Genomic DNA, 21,881 nt, shown 5'->3' with positions numbered 1-21,881 from the left:
AGTCTTCTTCCTTTGCCTCCTCTCTATTTTCACAGTTTTGATCCTCTTTGTCTTTGCCGGGAAGGGAGTAAGATTCCCCTTGGCTCATTACTGATTACCAGGAGTTCCAAATAATTAAAATTTACCCTTCCTGCTCATTCAGTGAGGAATTAATACATTTTTCTGACTAGCTTCTAGAATTCGCCTTCCTCTGTTAAAACATCTTCAACAGAGTACCTGTTCATATTATCTGCCACTTCAACTTCTTTGTCTGTTTGGTTTTCGCTGCCTTCTACTCAGGTCTGTTCGGTTCCATCTCCTCCTCTCTATGTATTCTTGTAATTAAAAATTATGATACTGCTTTGAACCTTGTGCCAGCTCATGGTCTAATGGCCTGTAAGTGTTGATCGCCTGAAGTTATATTGCTGTCACAGAGATTAATTATCAGCGGATTTATTACTGTAACCAACCTCCATAATCAATGGAATTCTCAAGTGTTTGTGTGGAAGGCTCAGGATTGGTCCCTTCTTAGATTTGGTTATCGCTAGAAACTGTTCAAGTACAATGGTGTATGATGCTGGTGTGTATGATTATAAAAAAATATAATCTCTATTATTTTCATCTCTTTTCTACATTTGCAGTTTGGCTCTGATACCATGTTAAGGGATCACTGCACATGTACTAAGCTCTGCCTATATTTCTGTGTGTTCCAAGTACAGATCCAAATGCATATATATAGGAGTAGAAGAGACATGTCTCTATGTTAATCAATATTGGTTATGGTGAGTTAATAATCAGTAGACATAATTAACAGCAATATATATATATATATATATGATTAACCAAATGCAATAATGTTTAACCGATATCCATTAGAAATTAACTCTAGATCAATTCAATCTGACTGAAGCTACAACTTGGGTTGCCTTGAGAAGCATCATCGAAATATTGTTATATGAAAATCTCTTAAGGGGAACACAGATTACTTTGGACATTACCAGCATACTATCTTGCTTTTATCTCATAGCCCTTGACTAAGGTCTAAAAAATTATCTATTATTAATAACATTAGTTTAATTGAGAACTCTTAGAATGACTTGCTTATATAGTAGACAATAGATAGAATCATTGCTCAAAGCACTTCCAAGTTGCATTTGAATGTTGATACTCTCAGCCCTTTTGGTATGGCTTCTTATTCTTCTTGTTTAAAACCCTTTCTTTTGTTATTTATGTTTTCGTAATCATTGATAGCAAGTGGTTGGTGCAATAGAGGTTAATAATCAAAGTGGGTTATTATTATTTGGTGGGAATTTTTTGTGGTGTTGCCTGTATTTCAGCCTTAAAACAATTGTTATTATTATTTTTTATTATATTTTATTTAGTGCACTTGCAATATTGTTTTATCCGGTGAATACATTTTGTTTTAATAAAATGCATGTTATTGTGACCTAATCAGTAGGATATTCCTGTGTTTTAGAAGTCTGAACACGAGTCTCTGATATTTTTACTTATGCTGGAAAATATCTGTTTCTCTATAAATTAGCATGCATCGATTTTAGCAATTGGGGGGACCTGTTGCACATTTTGACAATGTAGGTGCTAGTTAAAAAGGCCATGGTAAGCCCTTGTCCAAGCAGCCAACTGTGATGAGAGCTTAAAATTGTGAACACATGTAAACTTGCACATCTTGAAAATGTAGGTGCTAGTCAAATAGGCCCTGATAAGCCCTTCTCCAAGTAGCCATGAGAGCTAAGAATTGTGAACATAGAATCCAAATCTGTGGCATCTTGAATAATATAACGAGTCTATAATCTGTTCTTTTTTCCATGGAGCAATAATAAAACAATATTTTTACTATTCACAATGGGTTGCAATGCTTTGTAGCTTGATCCTACGAAACCTTGAGAAGCAAAAGAATACAATCTACCAAGTGCCTTTGTGGATTAACACAAATTGAAATAGGTGATATGGTCAAGGCAACCATGATGAAGGATAACTGTCAATTAATTTCTTTTGATGCAGGTTAAACTTTTAAACACTTTTATAGTATTTGTGTAATTCAAGCTTGAAGCTCTAGTGTATATAAAAGACTGTCATCAATTGGTGTTTCAGAAGATAATGGTTAATCAGCAAGGTGGTGAACTTTTCACCTTCATGTGCAGGTGAGCTGATTGAACGTGTTGTACACATTGCAGGCTGTGGAAGACCTCAAGGCCCGTGCTACAAAATCTAAACCTGGCAATAATTCAAAGTCCACAAAAATTGATGCTGGCAATACTGAGTCTCCAGTGTTGTCCTCTGTTCCTCAACAGATTCGACCAGCATCATCTCTTCCTACCAGTTTTTTTGATGAACCTGATGCCAAACGTCAGAATCGCGGTGAGAAACTTGCTTTGTAGCTTTTTATGCATTTATATGTTGACAGTGCCTACTATTTTTAACAACCTTTTGCACTGTGTGACTGATGACACATAACGTGATGTGATATAGTTTTCATGCATGGGTCAGAAGTTAGAACCATAACTAGTTGTATCAGTTTAATGATAACCATAATCATAGCTTGTTTGTTGAGAGAACCATAATCTGTTATGCTTTGTATTTTGTAGCACTTTGATGCATTGAGCACTGTAAACTGTAAAGCATCTTAGTATAGTACTACCATGTGTGGTAGCTGTCTGTTTCTTCGGGCCTTTTTGTTATCTTCAGTCTTGGTTGGTGTCCTAACATTAGAAGAGATAATATTCAGTGCAACATGTTACACTTCTCTTGGCTTGTCATTGTTTGAGATTATACTGTAATTTCTAAATCTGGATTTTCTTAAAATCTTTTGCATAAAATATTCTTGCAGTGGTACTTTCCTCAAAATGAAGGAACATTTGCCAAAATTTTCTTATACTTTGGTTTTAGAATCATATTGCTCTATTGGGAATTATTCTGACTTAAGAAACTGCATTTATATAGTCATATTTTTATTTATTGCAGTGGCTTTTGATAGCTTGTAAGTCTGTGGGGTTCTACATATACCAGAGATATTAACTGACAACAGGATTTTGGCAATTGTAGTATCACAGGAAGAGGCTAGTAATTCTACTACATCGGCAAAGAATTTGAATAAAATAACATCAGAAACAGTTACATCTAAGACAACAAGTGTCTCAACCAAGGAGAATAAAAATCCTCTGGATGTGTCAGATATGAAGGATAGAGAAAAGGAAAATTTTCCATTTGTTCATCCGTTGCATGGTTCCAATCTAACAACAGTAGAATCAGAAGCAAATGAAGCGAAGGGATCTCTTCCGGAAGGATTCTTTGACAACAAGGATGCAGATCTGCGTGCAAGAGGATTGGAGCCTGTTAAATATGATATCAAGTAAAGACTTATTTTTCTCTCTCTATCTTCTTGAATTCAGTATACCACCTCATTTTTTGTAGAAAAAACATAATTATTGTTATGCTTGTAACTTTTGTGTGCTTTGAAATTTTCAAATATTGGGTTGGAATCTGGAGTAGGCATGAAGAAATTTTTCATTGAACATTAACATATCTCAGGAGAAATGTAATGTCTGGTTTTATAATTTCCTTATTTTTGCTTTATATCAGTATGCCACATGCACGGTAGAGCCTGCAAATACTATTTCATCTGTATACTATACTTTTGGATATACATTTTAGAATTTAAACTTCAATACTCTTTGAAAGTATAAACTTGTTTTTGAACATCTGCCATAGTTGGCATTTACTTCTTTTGTATAAATGTCTTGAAATAGTTTTTCTAAAGCTAGGGGGATCGTCCACTTGCTTGATTAATAAATTAAGGGATTTTATCCTTAACTTTCTGATCAATGGGGGGATTTTTCCTCAAGATTGTTAGACTTCAATTCATATTCCAGTTAGGAAAATTAATGATTATATTGCAAGGGCAAGGAGAATAATTCAGACTGTGATGAAGAAGAGGAAGAAGAAGAGCAAGAAGAGGTAGAAGAGCAGGACTGAGGGCTAGGGCTGAAGATGAGGCTAGACAACAACAACAATCTTTTCTAGGTGCTATAAAGGATTCAAAGAAAAAGGACTTCAAGGTTGAAGTACCCGCTTTCAATGGCAAAATGAAATGTGAAGAGTTGACAGATTGGATAGCAGCATTGGATACTCACTTTGATCTGACTGATGTGGAAGAGGACAAGAAGGTCAAATATACAAGGACCAAGCTCAAGGGTTCTGTCATCATTTGGTGGAATTATACTCAAAATGAAAGAGAGAGGAATGGTAAGAAACCTATTACCAAATTGAATAGGATGATTGCTATGATGAAGAGCAAGTTTAAGCCAACAGATTTTGAAGTGCAAATGATTAGAAACTTCCACAATCATGCGTAGAGGGATCAAGAATCAAAATGTTGCCACCTATACTGAGGAATTCCATAGGTTGAGCATGAGGGCACAACATAGTGAAGTTCAGAAGGAGCTGGTAGCTAGGTAAGTGAATGGCTTAAAATATAACATTCAGGATGAGTGATGCAGAGTACACAACAAGAATAGTGTTAAGTGGAATTCCCCTCTTGTTCACCTCAACTCTCCAAACCTTATTCAAAACCTTGCACATTCTTTCTTCGTAGTCTACACCACCTTCTCGGCAGGGTTAGACACCCTAATTGACCCTACCAACTCCTAGGGTCAATAACAAAGTCTACCCAATATTAACCTTTAGGGGCTCCTTCCTTCCATTTGGGCAAAATGAGGAGATCTTAACAAAAGACTTCACAGATGCAACTCTATGGTTGGGATAGCTTCCTTAGGCCAATTATATGAAGAGTCAACCTTTTATTTGATTCCTAGGTGTCCACAACACAACAAACCCTAACTAGGCTAGTAGCCTCAATTAGGTGGCCTAATAGGAAAAATTGGAATAACTCTCAACTTGTCCAAGCAACCCACATAACAAATCACAGTTTATGATACCCTTTTGGATCAATTACAAGATTCCAAACTCCTAGGTTGTGGCTCCACTCTTGCACCACCTAACCAATACTATGCACACAGACCTAATAGGCCTAATTAGGCTTGGTTTACAAAGAAAAGGGTAGTAGATGGGTACATGAAACTCAACTAACTCTTCAGGAACCTTGATCTACCTCAGCATACACTAAATCCATCATTCATTGGGTCACTTGGGCCTTTAGACTCATTCTGTAGCATTATTTGCACAATTCGGGGTCAAATACATAGGGATATTTGACCTAGGGCTTGATGGAAAGAACACTTCCTTGCAACTTCCAGCCTTGAACCTTTAGAATATGATAGGTTACAGATCTAACTAGTATTTCCCTGAAGGCCTTGAAAATCCATCTGTGGAAACACCAGTTAGACTCCCATTTTTGGAATAGACTCAGTTTCACAAGGGTTTCAGGCCTGTCTGCAGTAAAATGACAGTATCTTGCAAGCCAATGAACTAAATCAGATGAAATCAAATGGGATTGAAAGTTAACTCTGAATCTCAAATTTCCATACCACTTGATCAGTCCTACCAATCTGTACAGTATGGCTAAAACTCAGAGAACTGGAAAATTGCTCAAAACTGTCAGCTTTTTTAATACAAAAACTATCAAGTCCGTACAATTCCAATTTCCTCCTTAAATAGACCAACACCAACATCTATAACTGTTTTTCAAATAGTTATGGCCGTTGGGTTGAAAAGTTGCATTTTTGACCAACATTGCAATTTTGCAACTTTTTGCAACATTACACATTTGATGACATTATGACCATGAAATGGTCTAGTATTACTCCAAATCACACCTAACATCTTATAAACACCTATCCTGTAATGTCCCCCATCTTTTAGGCCCTCAGTGGAGTTCTTAGCCTTTCATTCTCCGAAGGCGAAGTGGAGAGATAAATTAAATTAAAGTCAATAAATAAATAAATCTAAAGGTGACTTTATATTTAATTAATTTAACTTTCTAGAAGCACAACTAATTATTGTATTGGAAAGGGGGGAACTTCTAGAGAGTGCATTTTCTAGAAGCACAACTAATTATTGTATTGGAAAGGGGGAAGCTTCTAGAGAGTGCAATTAAATAATATTTTATTTTCTTCTAGAAGGGTGAAGGAAAAGAATAAAGAAAGGCAAGAGCTTCATTGCTAGTTATCCATTATTTGCTTATTTGATTTCTTGGAGCTCTAAGCAAGGGTTTCAACATTTGCCACTAGAGAACGGAGCTCTTTTGTTTGCCTTCATTTGCGCTGGTGAAATACCCAGTGAATTTGGCATTGGGAGGATATCATACAGGTGTTTTATTTGAGCATATTGGTGAAAGATCTTCTGAAGGGTTGCAGCTATTGGAGAAGACAATCAGTCTTTTCATTGTGCCAAATTTGTGGCCAAGGGCCAGATTGTGGAGTGCGATTGAAGGAATAAGTCGGTTATTGCTACAGTGATTTGCTACAGTGCCGCTGCTGCTACAGTGATTCACTACAGTAAAATCCAGATTTCTTGAGCGGTTTCCAAGTTCCTATCCATTTCGTTTTGCATTGCATGGAGGATAGAGATGAATATCTTAGGGCATGTGTAAGAATTTAGAAATCAATTGTGAAGTATTGTAATCTGATTTATATCAGAGTTTTACATCAGAATTAGTTATAAGGGATTAGGATATCATTGAACATCATAGAAGGTGTTGCCTTAATGTCTTATTGCTGTAGATGCATATTTTCACATTTGTAGTCAATGCTTATATATTTCAAAAAAATACAAAAAAATACTTGCATCTTTTTGTTGGTTGTTTGGAGTTTTGCAAGCGTATCAATTCAAGTTTGACATTTACACAAAAAGGAAACAAAATTTAGATCAGCGATATATTCCTTGTGTGTAAAGTGTTTGACGAAATTCTGAGGTTAAGAAATCAGAAAATTAAAATCAGAATTACAAGGGATATTACATTGGTATCAGAGCCAGGTTGAGGGTGTGGGATACAGACAGAGCAGTTTGAGGGTCTGAGAGTGAGCGTAGCTGATGGCTACATCCTCAAATGTGACAGGAAGATTATAGGTCTACCCCTAAAGATCAACAACTTTGATTTCAAAGCAGATTTTCATGTTGTTAACATGGGTGATACGGATTTAGTTCTTGGCATGACTTGGCTACATGATATTAGAGAGTTAACTCTCAATTTGAGAGATATGGAGATGAAGCTATGTTCCTCGGGGACGCGTCCCCCCCAAAAAAGCTAGCATTTCGGGGACGGGGACATCCCTGTCCCGAGACTTCATTGGGGACTTGCATCCTTCCCCAATTTTTTAACACAAAAAAAAAAAAAAAAAAAACAGAAATGTCACTTTTGCCGTCCCCCCCATGCCCAAAATCGGCAAATTTTTTTGCCATCCCAGAAACTTGTCTCGTTGTCCCCTGCCATCTTCGTCCTAGAAACTCGGGGGAACATAGAGATGAAGTTTCAATCAGAAGGGAAGACCCACATACTTCAGGCCATTCGTGACAGTGGGTTTAGGATGATGTCTTGTAGACGCATGGAGAGCTTGCTGAGACACCATCTAGACATACAGGAACTAAGAATCAAGCACTACAAGGTTTTTAGTGACATACCACCAAGTAGACCTCTAGATAGAGGTAGTGAGCAGATTATTGAGTTAGAGGAGGGTGCTAAACCCATCATGATCATACCCTACAGGCATCCAAAGAGATTGAAGGATGAGATTGAGAAAACCATCGAGGAACTACTTGCTATGGGGCACATTAGACCAAGTAAGTCTCCTTTCGCTTCTTCTGTGGTTTTGGTGAAGAAGGATGGTACTCTTAGGATGTTGATGCAGGAGCATCTTGCATGGGAAAATAATTTGAAAAAAAAAAATAAAAAAAAAAAATTGTGGAGGAGAGAGAAAGTGACGAAAATAGGAAGAAAAATAATTAAAAATAGAAAATATGAAGAAAGGAAAATAGGATTTTTATTTTCGAGGTGCATGGGTGGCGTAAATAGAAAAATAAGAAAATTAGTTGTCATTCCATTAATCGAGGTGTGTAGGTGGCAATTTAGAAGTTTGTGGAAAGTTCCTTGAATCATAAATTTAATATTTGTTGGGTTCTTAGTTGTATTTGGGTGGGAATTTAATATTTATTTAAAGGTAGTTGTATTTACTTTTTATCCCACATTGGTTGTGTTTGTAATGTCTTGGGTTAGAAGTGCCTATTTAAGCAAGGCTTATTATCATTTGTAATCAAGTTCAAGAAATAGAAGCTCGAGAAGGAGAAACTTGAGAAGTAGAAGCTAGAAGGCGTGAAGACTTCAAGGTGTGAAAGCTCTAAAGGTGTAGCTCTTAAAGTAGAAATTCTTGGTGAAGCTCTTGGCATGAAGACTCTTATTTGGGATTTCTCTTATGTTGAAGAATTTGTAAACTTCTTTTTGAAGAAGTCATATCTATCATATCATCTTGTGGGTGTTTTAAGGATTTTTCAAGTACAATAAAATTATTTCTGAAGCATTTTTTTCTTGGTCTCTATATTGTTGCTTTCTTGGTTATGAGTGGGTAAGGGTGGTGTGGCTCTTCATCAAGTGGTATCAGAGTTGGCCCGTCATCAGATGTGCATAGATTACAGGGTCCTGAATAGGAAGACTATCAAAAATAGGTACCCCATCCCACATATTGATGAGTTATTAGATGAGCTACATGGAGTATATTTCTCCTCCAAAATTGACTTGAGATCAGGCTATCATCAGATTCGAGCTAGAGAGCAGGATATAAAGAAGATGACATTTAGGTGTCATTGTGGCCACTTTGAGTTTGTAGTTATGCCATTTGGGTTAACTAATGCTCCAACTACTTTTCAATCCGCGATGAACAGGGTCTTTTAGCTTCAGTTGAGGAAATTTGTGTTAGTCTTCTTTGATGACATCCTGGTGTATAGTAGGACTTGGGATGAGCATGTGCAACACTTCATTGTGTTGAGCATTCTGAGCAGGAAGTCCTTGTATGCAAAGGAGTCCAAATGTGATTTTGGATTATCAGAGTTGTTATATCTGGGTCACATTATCAGTGCTCAGGGAGTACGCATGGATCCAAAAAAAATTGTGCTATTATTGAGTGGCCTACTTCAGTGAACCAGACACAATTGAGAGGATTTTTGGGGTTGTGTGGGTTAAGCAGGAGGTTTGTTAGTGGATATTCGAGGCATGCAACACCCTTGACAGACTTGATGAGAAAAGAGGCTTTCTTATGGACTCTTGTAGCACAGAAGTGTTTTGATAAATTCAAGGAGTTGATGACTTCTTGTCCAGTTCTAGCAATGCCAAATTTTAGCAAACCTTTTGAGCTGCATTGCGGTGCATCTGGTGAAGGTGTTGGAGCAGTGCTTATGCAGGACAAGCACGCAATTGCTTATGAGAATAGGAAGCTCAGGGGGTCTAAGAGGAGCTTCAACATTAATGATAAGGAAATGTTGGTCATAATGCTTGCTTTGGCCAAATTGAAGCAGTATTTAGTGGGTAGCAAATTCAACATAAAAATCGACCATAATAGCCTGAAACATTTCTTGGGGCAGTGAGATCTTAATGATAGACAGCATAAATGGGTAAGTAAATTACAAGCATATGACTTTGATATTACCTATTTCAAGGGGACACTGAATGTAGTAGCAGATCCCTTATCACGAAGACCCCACTTGAGCTTGATGACAGATATATTAGAGGATTGGAGACATTTGATCCTTGCAGGGTATGCAAAGGATACATGGGCATCAAGATTCATAGATAGAACGTTCCAGAATAGTGATTTCACCCTTGTGAATGAGCTCATCATTTACAAAGGGTGCATTTATTTGGTTCGAGGGTCAGAGGTGAGTAGGATGGTGTTGAGAGTTTATCATGACTCACCTATGGTAGGACAATCAGGTTTTTACAAAACCTACCGGCAGATTCATGAGCGTTTTTCTTGGAAAGGGATCAAGGCTGAGGTGTTGCAGTATGTTAGAGAGTGTCCTACTTGCCAACAGAATAAACAAGAGCACTCTTACCCAGTTGGCTTACTTCAGCCACTTCCGATTCTTGACAGGAAGTGTGAGTGTTTGTCCATGGACTATCGAGAGCCTAGGGTAGAGACTGTAGATATGTTGTTGATTGGCTTACGCAGTTTGCCCACTTCTTCTCGATCAACACTACATACATTGCTACACAGGTGGCAGATTTATTTTTCAAATAGTTATTCAGGTTGCATGGTTTACCTTAGAGCATTGCTAGCGATAGGGACGACAGGTTTATGAGTCACTTCTGGAAGAAGTTGTTCAAATTGTGTGGGACAGAGCTCACTTTGAGTAGTAGCTACCACCCCTAGACAGATGGTTAGACAGAGATAGTGAACAAATGTGTAGAGGGATACCTCAGGAATTACATAGTAGGGCAACATAAGGCTTGGGTTAAGTGAATATATCTATGTGAGTATTGTTATAATTCCACATATCACATGTCTATACAGATGTCACCATTTATGGCATTATATGTATATGAGGCACCCAGTTTCATGGATTTGTTGCTATCTTATATGGGAAATTTCTAAAACGAATCTCAGCGAAAATCAACATTTTTAGGAATGGATTTTTGGTTTACCTAATTTTGGGAATGTTTTTCCCATTTTCCTAGCTGTAAAAAAATAGAAACCTCTTTTTTAAATGCACTATTGAAAGAATAAATATGATACAGTTTTAGGCACAACGTTGCAGAAAACAAAAAGCATAGGCAACAACAAATGTTTTTGTTTTTGCGGAGACAAACAATGTAGTAGGCAGAAGGAGATCAAGTGGCATAAGAACAATGATTGCAGAGGACAAACACAGAAGAATAAATTTATTTGCAAAATTTCCCACTGTGAATATTTCTTCCGCCGTCTGTGAATATTTTTCCCTCCGTGAGATTGGACTATAGTTTTGTAATGTCATATATTTTTAATATGTTTATTAAATTAGAAATTTTAGATTATTAAATGTTTTTATATGATATTAGTTTATTAAATTTCACTTCTGTATATTTCTTTATTAAATGGCACATAAAAATTGATTTATATTATTTTTGTTTTTTTATTTTGAAGTGTACAAACTACTATTAAACATTTATTTTATATTTAATAGTTTTATGGTTGGTATTAATGTATTTTAAAATTCTTGTCTTCATATAGGAAAAATTATAATATATAATAATAAGAAAATAAATTAATACTAATATATAGTTAAAATATAAAAAATAAAAGTTAAATTAGTAGATTATATTTTAATGTATTAATTAAATAATAAAAATATTAAATAATCAATAATAGAAGTTTCCAGTATTAAATAAATAATAATATAAATTTGTTATTAAAATAGAACTTATAAATTATATTTATGATTATATTAATTCATTTTTTATAGTTGATCAGGTCTTTGACCTTTATCATGTAATAACTGGTTTTTAATTTGCTGTTAATAGGATAATGACAACTAAGGTTAGCTCTCAGTCTCCCACTTTCAAAACCGATCCAAATTCACCTTTGTGGAAATATGTCCAAATGATAGAACAAGTAAAAGGGGGCAGAACATTTGTTTGGATATCCAATTTTTGTAATGTGAGGTACAAACGTTCATTTAGTCGTGTGAAAGCCTATCTTTGTGCAATTCCCCAACATGGTATCAAAGCATGTCCAGGAGAGGATGGTGATGGATTATCACCTCGACAAATAGCAGGCTATATTAGATAGCAAGAGGAAGCAAATGCAAGAGTTTCTCGGGGCACAAACCATCCTTTAAAGAAAAGGAAGAGATGAAGTAAGCCTCCTCCATCTCATAATGACTTTCCTAATGTTGTAGTAGAGAGCCACCCATTTTTGGGTAGAATTGAAGAAGAACCTATTAATGTGAAGAGAAGCGAGGGGCCATTAGAGAGTGCGTTTAAGAATGATGCTAGGGAGATTGTAGATCAAAGTGTTGCAAGATGTTTATATGCAAATGGTTTGTCATTTAATGTTGTGCGATCACCATATTGGCATGATATGTTGAGAAAAGGAAACGAGGCTCCAAAAGGGTACATGGGGCCAGGATATGAGAAGGTGCGTAGCATCTTACTAGAAAAAGAGGTAAAAAACATAGACACTGCATTGGCTCCTATTAGGAATTCATGGAAACAAATAGGGGTGTCAATTATTTCTGATGGGTGGAAGGATCCCAAAAATCGTCCATTAATCAAGGTGATTGCAGTGTGCCCTAAAGGGGCAATGTTTCTTAAAGCTGTGGATTATGAAGGGCAGGTGAAGGATGCACAATTTATTGCTAACATCCTTATACAATACATTCAGGATGTGGGCCCTCAAAATGTTGTCCAAGTAATAACAGACAATGCAAAGAATTGTAAAGTTGTAGGCATGTTGATTGAGACATAGTTTGAATACATATTTTGGACACCTTGTGCAGTGCACTATCTCAATCTTATGCTACAAAAGTTGGGTAGGAAAATAAATTGGATCAAAGAAATCTATGCTGAAGCTGAAGATATTCAAATGTTCATCACAAACCCTCACATGTCATAGGCCATTTTTAGATCATTTTCGTAGTTGGAGTTGCTAAAGGTCATTGAAATACTTTTAAGTTTAGTTCTTAACTTTTGAATTTTGTATTTCATTTAATAATTATGAATTTAGTTTTAAAACTTTGCACATCTTTAGTTTGTATTTCAAATTTTAATTTTGAAATACCTTTAAGTTTAGTTCTTAAGTTTTGAATTTTGCTTTTCACTTTAATGAATTTGGTTTTTAATATTAGCACATCTTTAGTTTGTATTTCAAATTCAAATTTTTAACTTTTGAATAGGTTGCTGAGACTCGATTTGTATCCAACACAGTTGTGTTGAGGAGACTTGTGAAGGTGCTTGAGTCACTTGCTAGTATGGTTATTAGTCAAAGTTGGTCACTATGGAGGCAATCTAGCACTGAAAGGGCTACAAATGTAAAATGAATGATCCTGGATGAAACTTGGTGGGAACGAGTGGTATCTTCTTAGTTTCACTAAGCTCATCATGAGTATGATTCATTATACTGACATGGTTATCCATGTTTGAGAGAGGTATATAATGGAATTGATTCAATGCTTGAAAAAATGAAGCACGCCATCAATGAAAACGAGCAAGATCCTGAAGAAACTTCCTTCAAAGAGGTGCAAACAATTTGTGTTGAGTGGTGGAATAAAATGATCACCCCATTTCATCTTCTTGCATTTGCATTGACTCCCAAATTTTGTAGTGATGAAATTCTTGCTATGTCATGAATGGTACTGATGGAGCCCAAATTTCCAAACTTTTGTGCCTCCATGTGAGCTAAGTAATGATGTGGACAGAAGAATCGAAAGCAATTCAAATTGAAAGACTTGACATGTTTTTCCAGTTTGATCCATATTCACTAGAATATCCTTGAACAGATACATGAAGACCTTATGCACTATTTGTGGTCACTGTCATGGTGATAGCCATTTATAAACAGATTTATGCAAAATTAATAGTGATTAAGGATTCTATTAGAACTATGCAAGCATTTCCAACAAGGGTAGCACTAAAGAAGTTTATACTCAGTAAAGCTGAGAAGTCAAACATGAATTACTCTATTTGATTCAATGAAATTATTTAGAGTAATTTTGCCTTGAAAATGAAAATGGTAGTAGTTAAGTCTCATACAGCGACTATGGTATAGAGTTAAAAGAAGAGACAAATTCCTAAGATCGAGTTCTTTAAGGAGATCCTCTTAGAGTTGATATAAATAAATAGAGTGACAAAAGAGAGTTGGGACTTTTGTTGTTGAAACCCGGTCTTCTGTGATTGTCATGAGCATATATCTTGCAACAATTTGGATCACTATGTTGAGATGTACAACAACACAAATGCTATCAATTGATTGTAAGGAGGGTTCAATAATATAGAATATGAGTTGGCCCCAGTCAAAGCATTTGTGTATTTGTCCGCTAACAGGACTTGAGTCAGCTTATGAGACAACGGTGCTAAAGTATCATCGAGAGTTTTCATATAGAAAGGAAATCAAACATGTAGTTTTTAATTCATAAGCAACTATTATTGTACAAGCACAGATTGATTTATAAAGATGATACATACCGAGTCAAAGAAATTACATAAAGGCAAAGATTCTTCCCGCAACTAGGAAGATTGGATCAAGTCAACACATGGAAATAATTTGTGAATGGCCACGCAAGATAAAGTATTTTCAGAATCCAATAATCCGAAGGGCAATATGAGGTGCTTAAACATGGTTTTAGCGTTCTTTTGATCTCAGACCACCGTGTAAGGAACTTGACAACATTGAAGTCAAAGTTTAGAAGATTGAGTTTATCTAATCGAGCCAAAGTTCATTTTAAGAGTCTCAACGAGTGTTTAATGTGAATGGATTTGCCGGATGTGAAAGATTAAATAGGAAGTGTGTCTGCGAAGCTATGGTCGAAGGAGCAATCAAATATTCACAAGACTCATAACCAACACATAGGAATGATTTAGAGCATTTACGCCATCACTAGTTACATGGATGTAGATGCATGAAGGTCAATAAATTGACGACTGAGAGTGTGAACCAAAAATCACACAAACTCATGCACGTTTCAATCCGGAATCACGGGAAATTCATTTTATTTGATTCAATTGTAGTTTTAATTTTTTAATCCATATCTAATATTGCTTTGGTTCTATTGCAGGGATACACGCAAAGAAATGATGGAGTCCAACATTTGAATGGCAAAATCTCCATTAGGTCTCTCGGAAATTGAATTGTGCGTATTAGAAGAGAAGCTACAGTGGCAATCCTATAACGGGAGGAGATTGTTGGTTATGTTTTCTTGAAGTTCCAGATAACTAGAAAATCGAAACATTAAATCATATGTGCATTAGACATCTATGTTAGCGGTTGAGCATCACCGTGGAAGCAGACATAGCACAGGCGAGAAGAGGAGTAGCTTGTGCGAACTTGGAATGAAGAGACTCGAGGATATTCATATATTTATACATTTGAATAGACCATTTAAGGTTTAATTTGAATCACCGTTGAAGGATAAAGAGGCATTAGATCATTTAGGTGTTGCTTATTTTGACAAATCATAAATAGTTTATATCAGTAATTTGTTATGAAGAGTTGCGGTGCTTGAAAAAGCAACCGATATCCTTCAAATTCTGTAAATATAGATGTGAAAATTGTTAGTGTAGTTTTTTATTTTTCCTATTTTGCTAGGTTTTTCCTACACTTTTTAATAATCTCGCTTAGGTTAATAAAGCATGTCTTATTAGGTGAATGGTTGTGAGGTGTCACCTTCCTACATGTGAGCATCCATTAGCTATCTTGGGAAGATACTTTGCTATCTTTAGTCCGATAGATGGTTGCTCCTCATTGGTTGGTGTTGACACCTCCTCCCTCTTCCTAGCCTATATAAGCATGCTACCTGGCTTGTATTTGCATCTCTTGTTTTTGCATCCTCTTAATGCTATTTTGCTTCTAGCATTTGCATTACTCTCTTGGAGACTAACTCTATGATGCTATTTTGATTTTGTATCATTTGCATTCATAGTTTAGATATTTACTCTTTGCACTAGTTTTCTGGGTTATTAATCTTTTCAGATTCTAACATGGTATCAGAGCTTTTCTATGTGCAAGAGTAGATTTTAGTTTCCTTATTTGAGAGATTCAGGGGGGGCAAATAAACTTTAGTGTAGTTTTTTGAAAAACGAAGTATGCTCTTCTCTTGCATCTTTGGATGATCCTGAGAATCAGAAAAGTTTTGACAAAAACAGTTATTCTCTGGGGTTTCAATCTCAAATTTGACAACCAACTTGCATATTTGGAGTTTTCAATCAATTTTGCAGGTTCCAGCATGCCATTGATGGACTTAAGAAGCTGCTCTAGCATTTGCATGTCATATTTTGGTTGCTGGGGTCATTTCTGATTTTTGGAGCCGTTTTTTACTGTTAAAGGCGTCTGATTTACACTACAGCAACATCTTTTGTACATCAGCAAGAAAAAACGCTTTTTGGGTTTTGTTTGCAGCCCCGAAAAACCATCTGGGTATCTTTTAGATTTTGCATGCAAGCTGTATATTTTTCAGAATCGAGCATGCAAAGCTACAGCCATACCTCTCTCCGTTGGCAGTCGCAGATTTGAATGCAATTTTTCTTCAAATCAGGAGATCAGCAAATTTTCGGAGCACTTTCAGCCCAAACGGACATCACCATTGGATCCGGAAGGCCATTTGTAGTCAGAATTCATATAAAACTTGTCGTTTTTGGACACAGGGCAATTTTGGAGATTTTTTGAAGCCTCCAGGGTCGCTGCCGTACGAGCCGTACGGACGAAAAAGGGCATTTATTGCGATTTAAAAAAAAAATTCGTAGCGCCGCCGCCGCGCCACCTGTGCGCAGCCCACAGCGGCTGCAGCAGGCAGCGCTGCCCGAGCTCTGCTGCGGCCCGGCCGCCTCCCGGTCGCCTCCAGTTTGCTGCCCTGCGGCCACCTCCGCCGGCAGCTCCGCCGCCCTGCGACCGCCTCCCTCCGCCCACCAGCTGTGCGTCTCCGTCAGCGCTGCGTCAGCATCTGCAGCTACTGCGGGGGTGACACGTGGCCTGCGCTCCACGTGGCACCTTGCCACGTGGACCCACCACGTCACCCCTGCCACGTCGGCTTTGCCACATGGCACTCTTTTTTGCTGTGACGGGCCGCAGGCCGTCAAATTTAATCGGGTACTTTGTTGACGTCAGCATGACGTCATCCTGCATCAGCACCTTCTTGCACCTCTCCTAGGGTCATTTTGGACCTACCTTCGGTTTTTTGGCCATAATTTTTGCATACGGAGGTATTTTTCCGATCTGAAAGAAGCGCTAGAAAGCTGGTTCTGAGACGGAGATGCTGGTATAGGTGTTTTTGAGTTTTGATGCAGTTTGGTTTCCTGTTATGGCAGTCAAAGCCGGATGTTCTATTTTGCACTCCGGGAGGCGTATCTTGAGCTTCCGATCTCCGATTTTGGACTTCTTTATATCACTGGAAAGCTCTTTCTGTGCTCTTTCCGGTGATGCTGGTTGTTGTTCCAGATTCTATTCCAGACACATCCTATTCAGTCTTTTGCGTTTTAGCATTCTGGTGGATATTCTGTTTGTTTCAGGTCCAGAGATCGATTTTGTTGCTTTAGTTGCTTCATTTTGGGCTTTACCTTCTGTTGTTTCAGCTTTATGTTTTTTCTGATCATTGTTGATATTCATTGTAAGCATCTTTATGCAACACACTGAGATAAAGTGCCACTCTTGCGTTTCGGGATCCTTTTCATCATTGTGATTCGTTGTACTCGCACTATTATATAAAGTGCCATGGGGGGGATAGTTGTTTGCCGCTTATAGGCCCTCTTTCTCTAATTCCTCATGCAGTGTCGATGACACATGCCTTTATTTGTGTTTGTACCTCACTCTCGATGAGTTTGGCTCCTGTGTTGTAGGAGATTTTTGGCCCATCTTTTCAGCTGCCTGTCACCTCACCTACCTTAAGGGGAGGTTATATTGTTGTTCTATGCTTCTTTGGTTGATGGTTCGTGCCTTCTATTTCCATGGAGGTTCTACAGATCAACATTTTGACAGAGTTTTGCGGTTCTTCATGCTTCAGTGATGCTGCTTCTTCATGATCATTCCTTGTTCTTGTTTTAGGGGACAATTTACCTAGCGGGAGACTTCTTCAGTTTTTCACTAGGTTCTTACCTCTTTTTGGGGGAGGGTTTTTCCCATGTGGTTTTCTCTCTTTCCCCACTTTCAGAGGTTGCATTTTCTTGCATTGTACTTGGGTACCTAACATGGCCTCGTTGCCGGGACCCATTTCTACATCCACCTAAGCTTCGCTTATGGGGGGGTGTTAGTGTAGTTTTTTATTTTTCCTATTTTGCTAGGTTTTTTCTACACTTTTTAATAATCTCGCTTAGGTTAATAAAGCATGTCTTATTAGGTGATTGGTTGTGAGGTGTCACCTTCCTACATGTGAGCATCCATTAGCTATCTTGGGAAGATACTTTGCTATCTTTAGTCCGATAGATGGTTGCTCCTCATTGGTTGGTGTTGACACCTCCTCCCTCTTCCTAGCCTATATAAGCATGCTACCTGGCTTGTATTTGCATCTCTTGTTTTTGCATCCTCTTAATGCTATTTTGCTTCTAGCATTTGCATTACTCTCTTGGAGACTAACTCTATGATGCTATTTTGATTTTGTATCATTTGCATTCATAGTTTAGATATTTACTCTTTGCACTAGTTTTCTGGGTTATTAATCTTTTCAGATTCTAACAAAAATCAAACAAAAGGGACAATTCATATTCCTACAAATTTTAATACCAAAAACTATACATGCACATTTGATGTATTATTCTTTATTTGCAAAGAAATGAATTTTTGAACTAAGCCTGTGGATTGTGGATTATTAAATATATTTATATGCGATTCTGGAGTCAAATTGCATTGGATGGATCATCCCTAAGGAGTGTCTCCAGTGCAATTTTATTTCCGACATGATTAGTAAGAAATATTTATTTTATTTTATTTGCATGAAGCTTTAGAGTTAAAATATTATATGGTTTCGTCCTTTATAATTATAATTTTTAATTTTATAAATAATTTATATGATATATAAGTGGACAGGATCAATTATAGCATTTTAAAATCAAACATCATAGATATTGAGAAATATTTAATTGTTTCCGAATCTATGTCTGTTTTTCTCCGAACCACAGGAGTTAAAATACATTCTAGACTATTTTAAAATTACGTCCATATATTTGATCTATCACATCTTAATTACTAAATTGTTTATAATTTATGTGCGTAGAATTTTATAAAGTTGTATGTTTTAAACTTATAATACTAACTCTATCACCCTTCGACACTAGTCTTTGCATTATTCAGAATTCGCTATCCATACGCTGGCAATTATTTCATCTTTCCTTTGAAGAATTAATATATTCATTTGTTGCAATCATTTATAATAATTTTTTTTATTAAAAATACTCGTATATTCATTCATTATTCTTAATTCGTAATTTGCAAGTTAAAAGCTTTCTATAATTCTTGCCATTTGGAAAACTTCTGTTGCATTCGTATTCTAACCAATCTGCTATAAAGATCTTAGATCTAAGTTGTTGTCCAGGATTAGGTGCACTTGCCTTGGCCTTGCAGAGCTAGAAGCGCAGGGGATTTGGATTGCATCGATCAGTCTCGTCAAGTTGGCCATAATCGGTTGGATATCCCAACATCGAGTTGGCAAGGCTCATAGGATTCCAATTTGCGGTTTTGGGAACCAACAGATTGGTGACTCTACTAGGGAAGAGCTGAAAAATAAAACCCTAAGAGTTTATGATTTCATACTAGTAAGAGTTAAAGTTCTATCTGATTTGTTAAGCGTATTTTTGATATCTCTATTAATGAGCTCTTTATATTCATTAAAGTGCATTGGATTTCTTTAAAGATTTTGATGTCTAATGATTCTTGTTTAGTATTACTTGTTGGAGATTTTATCTTGTAGAGCATTGTATGTCATCTTTAAGCTTTTGCTGTAGATTTGATCTTTGATGAGGTGTATTCTACCGGTGAGAAGAACTTATATTCTCGGTGACAATTCATTTCCTCCATTTGGAGGTGGCGACTCTATTGTGTTTTGGTGAAATTTTGATTGGTACTTTAAGACAAGGGAGTACCTAGGTCATCAGTGACTCTGCTGATGGAGAAGGCTCATAAGGAAATGGTAGATAGTCTTTCAAATGTATTGATCATTTGAAAGAAAACCTTTTATTCCAGATGGCGTCAGGCCATTGGATTTTAGCAAGTTTGATTATGAACCTAGCAGGTTATCCCCAAAGCTTTCACAACTTGTACCAAAGTTCCATGGAGAGTGGGGTGAATCAGCCATTCAACATTTGGATGCATTTTATACATTTGTAGAAGGCTACAAAGTCGATGCAAAAGATCAGGTGATAAAGTTGTTTGTCAGAACATTGAAGGACAATGTGAGACATGCATATGAATCATTACCTAAACAATGTATCTCGTCTTGGAAAGAATTTGAAAAATGGTTCCTATATGAATTTCATGATGCAATAGAGGAAGATGACATGTGTTATGAGCAAGATGAAGACCAAAACTGCAGCATGGAAGACGATCTCAACATGTCGTCACTTGATGCCTTTTTCAAATTGGAAAGATATGAAGGCGAGACTTCAACATATTTTTTTTGAGGATGATAAACACTTATCATGAAACTCCATCAAACCTCAAGCCTCCTTACAAGGTATTTCTAAACAAAATTCTCGAGTTGAGAATCTCGTTGAAGGACCCTGATGTGAAGCTTTTTCTTTAGATATGGGAGGAAGCTATTAAAGATGAAGAAAAAGATACCAAAATAATACAAGAACATAATGATGTTTCAGATTGAAATGTAGAAGAAATCGAAGAAGAATCCGATCATGATGAGACTGATAAGGAATTAGACTATGAAGAACATGGAAACGATGAAAAGGATTCTCTTAGTGTGGATGAGATTTCAACCTTGTTAGACATGGAATATCAAAAGCATGTTGAAAAAATTGGTCAAAATCTTCTTCCAATACACAGAAAAACAAATTAATGAGACAATAAATGTATCCTACGCAACATTCATTGAACAAGAAAATTCATTCATCTTGCCAAATCCATATTACTTTCATGAGGAGGAAACCAATAAACTAGGAGCATACAGTTCTCAGGAGGATGACATATTTGTTGAAGATGTGCATTGTGGTCTATGTATAGAGAGAGATTTATGTGGACACAATTTCAAAGAGTTCTCAGATCCCATTTATGATGGACTAGCAGAAGAGAATGAAGAATATAGCCCTTATCCACTTCTAGATCTTGAGGAGAATGTGAGTATTCAGGAAGAGGAAGAAAGTGCATCCGAGAACATGTCCCTCATATGGTGAAGTGATAGTGAATCCTGACAGAATATTTTATAAAATTGAAATAGAGAAAAGTACAACATATGAACATGAAGAAGTTTCAGATGAAAGTTGTCATGAAGATATGCCCGAGGTCTCTACTTTCTTGAATTCATTTTTTGAGGCAAATTTTTTATGCAATCAAGTCTATCAGCATCATAATGAAGATATTGTGCCTAATGATGAAGACGATATAATTCATGGTATCCATTCACAAGGCAAGATCTTTTTTAGTTCATCCTATGAGCCAAAATTATATCAGATATGAGGATGATATGAAATTAGACAAGCACAATGAAGAGAGTGTTGAACTTGAAACATAGTTCTGAAATTTTTTCAAGTATCATATCTAATCAGAATCTTGATCATAGGAAACCTGTATTTCCTGAAAGTGACTTACTTTCAAAACCTTTTTGTGAGGAAAATCAGCAATTAGAATGTGGAGATCAATCAAATTGTGTGCTAGAAGATATCCGAGCAGGGAATGCTGATCTAGATATTGGTATGACAAATCAACTGCACGGGGGCCCTCTATTCAGCAAATATCACAATGCACTTAATGGCTTTTCAAGAGTAAAACAAAAATCAGTTACAAAAAGTTGCATTAATGAAGTAGGATCAGTAAGTGTTTCCTATAAGGATGATGCATTTGATACAAGTATGAAGTATAAGCAGTACACCGAGGTAAGTATCCTTGAAGACCCTGTGATATTTGTTAAGAATATGCATAGGGAAGTGCTTTTAAGTTTTCATTATAACTCTTTTGAGGATTTTTCTTCTATGTTTTATGATCAAAGGAGTGAAGCAAGAGATCATATGTTAGGATTAAAAAACAATGAAATTTATTTCTTTTCAAATGATTTTGTTAAATTTAATTCTAGACAATTGATGAAGGAAAAACACATGT

At 36.5% G+C, this 21,881-nt stretch overlaps 1 protein-coding gene across 1 annotated transcript in view; it reads left to right on the top strand.

Moving 5' to 3' along the window:
- Positions 1–21,881, top strand: part of LOC149546834 (protein ABA AND ROS SENSITIVE 1-like) — a 98,046-nt gene that overhangs the window by 38,746 nt on the left and 37,419 nt on the right. Inside the window, exons 3-4 of the mRNA XM_089791379.1 lie at positions 2,175–2,358; positions 3,043–3,349. Coding sequence (XP_089647505.1) covers positions 2,175–2,358; positions 3,043–3,349 — 491 coding nt within the window. The remainder of the gene's footprint in view (positions 1–2,174; positions 2,359–3,042; positions 3,350–21,881) is intronic.

Source organism: Cupressus sempervirens, chromosome 7 (genome assembly GCF_028749045.1).
Source record: "Cupressus sempervirens isolate cs-2001-9-10 chromosome 7, ASM2874904v1, whole genome shotgun sequence".
In the NCBI taxonomy this organism is placed as follows: domain Eukaryota; kingdom Viridiplantae; phylum Streptophyta; class Pinopsida; order Cupressales; family Cupressaceae; genus Cupressus; species Cupressus sempervirens.
Note: the sequence above shows the minus strand (reverse complement) of the source record. Positions and strands in the feature narration are given on the sequence as shown.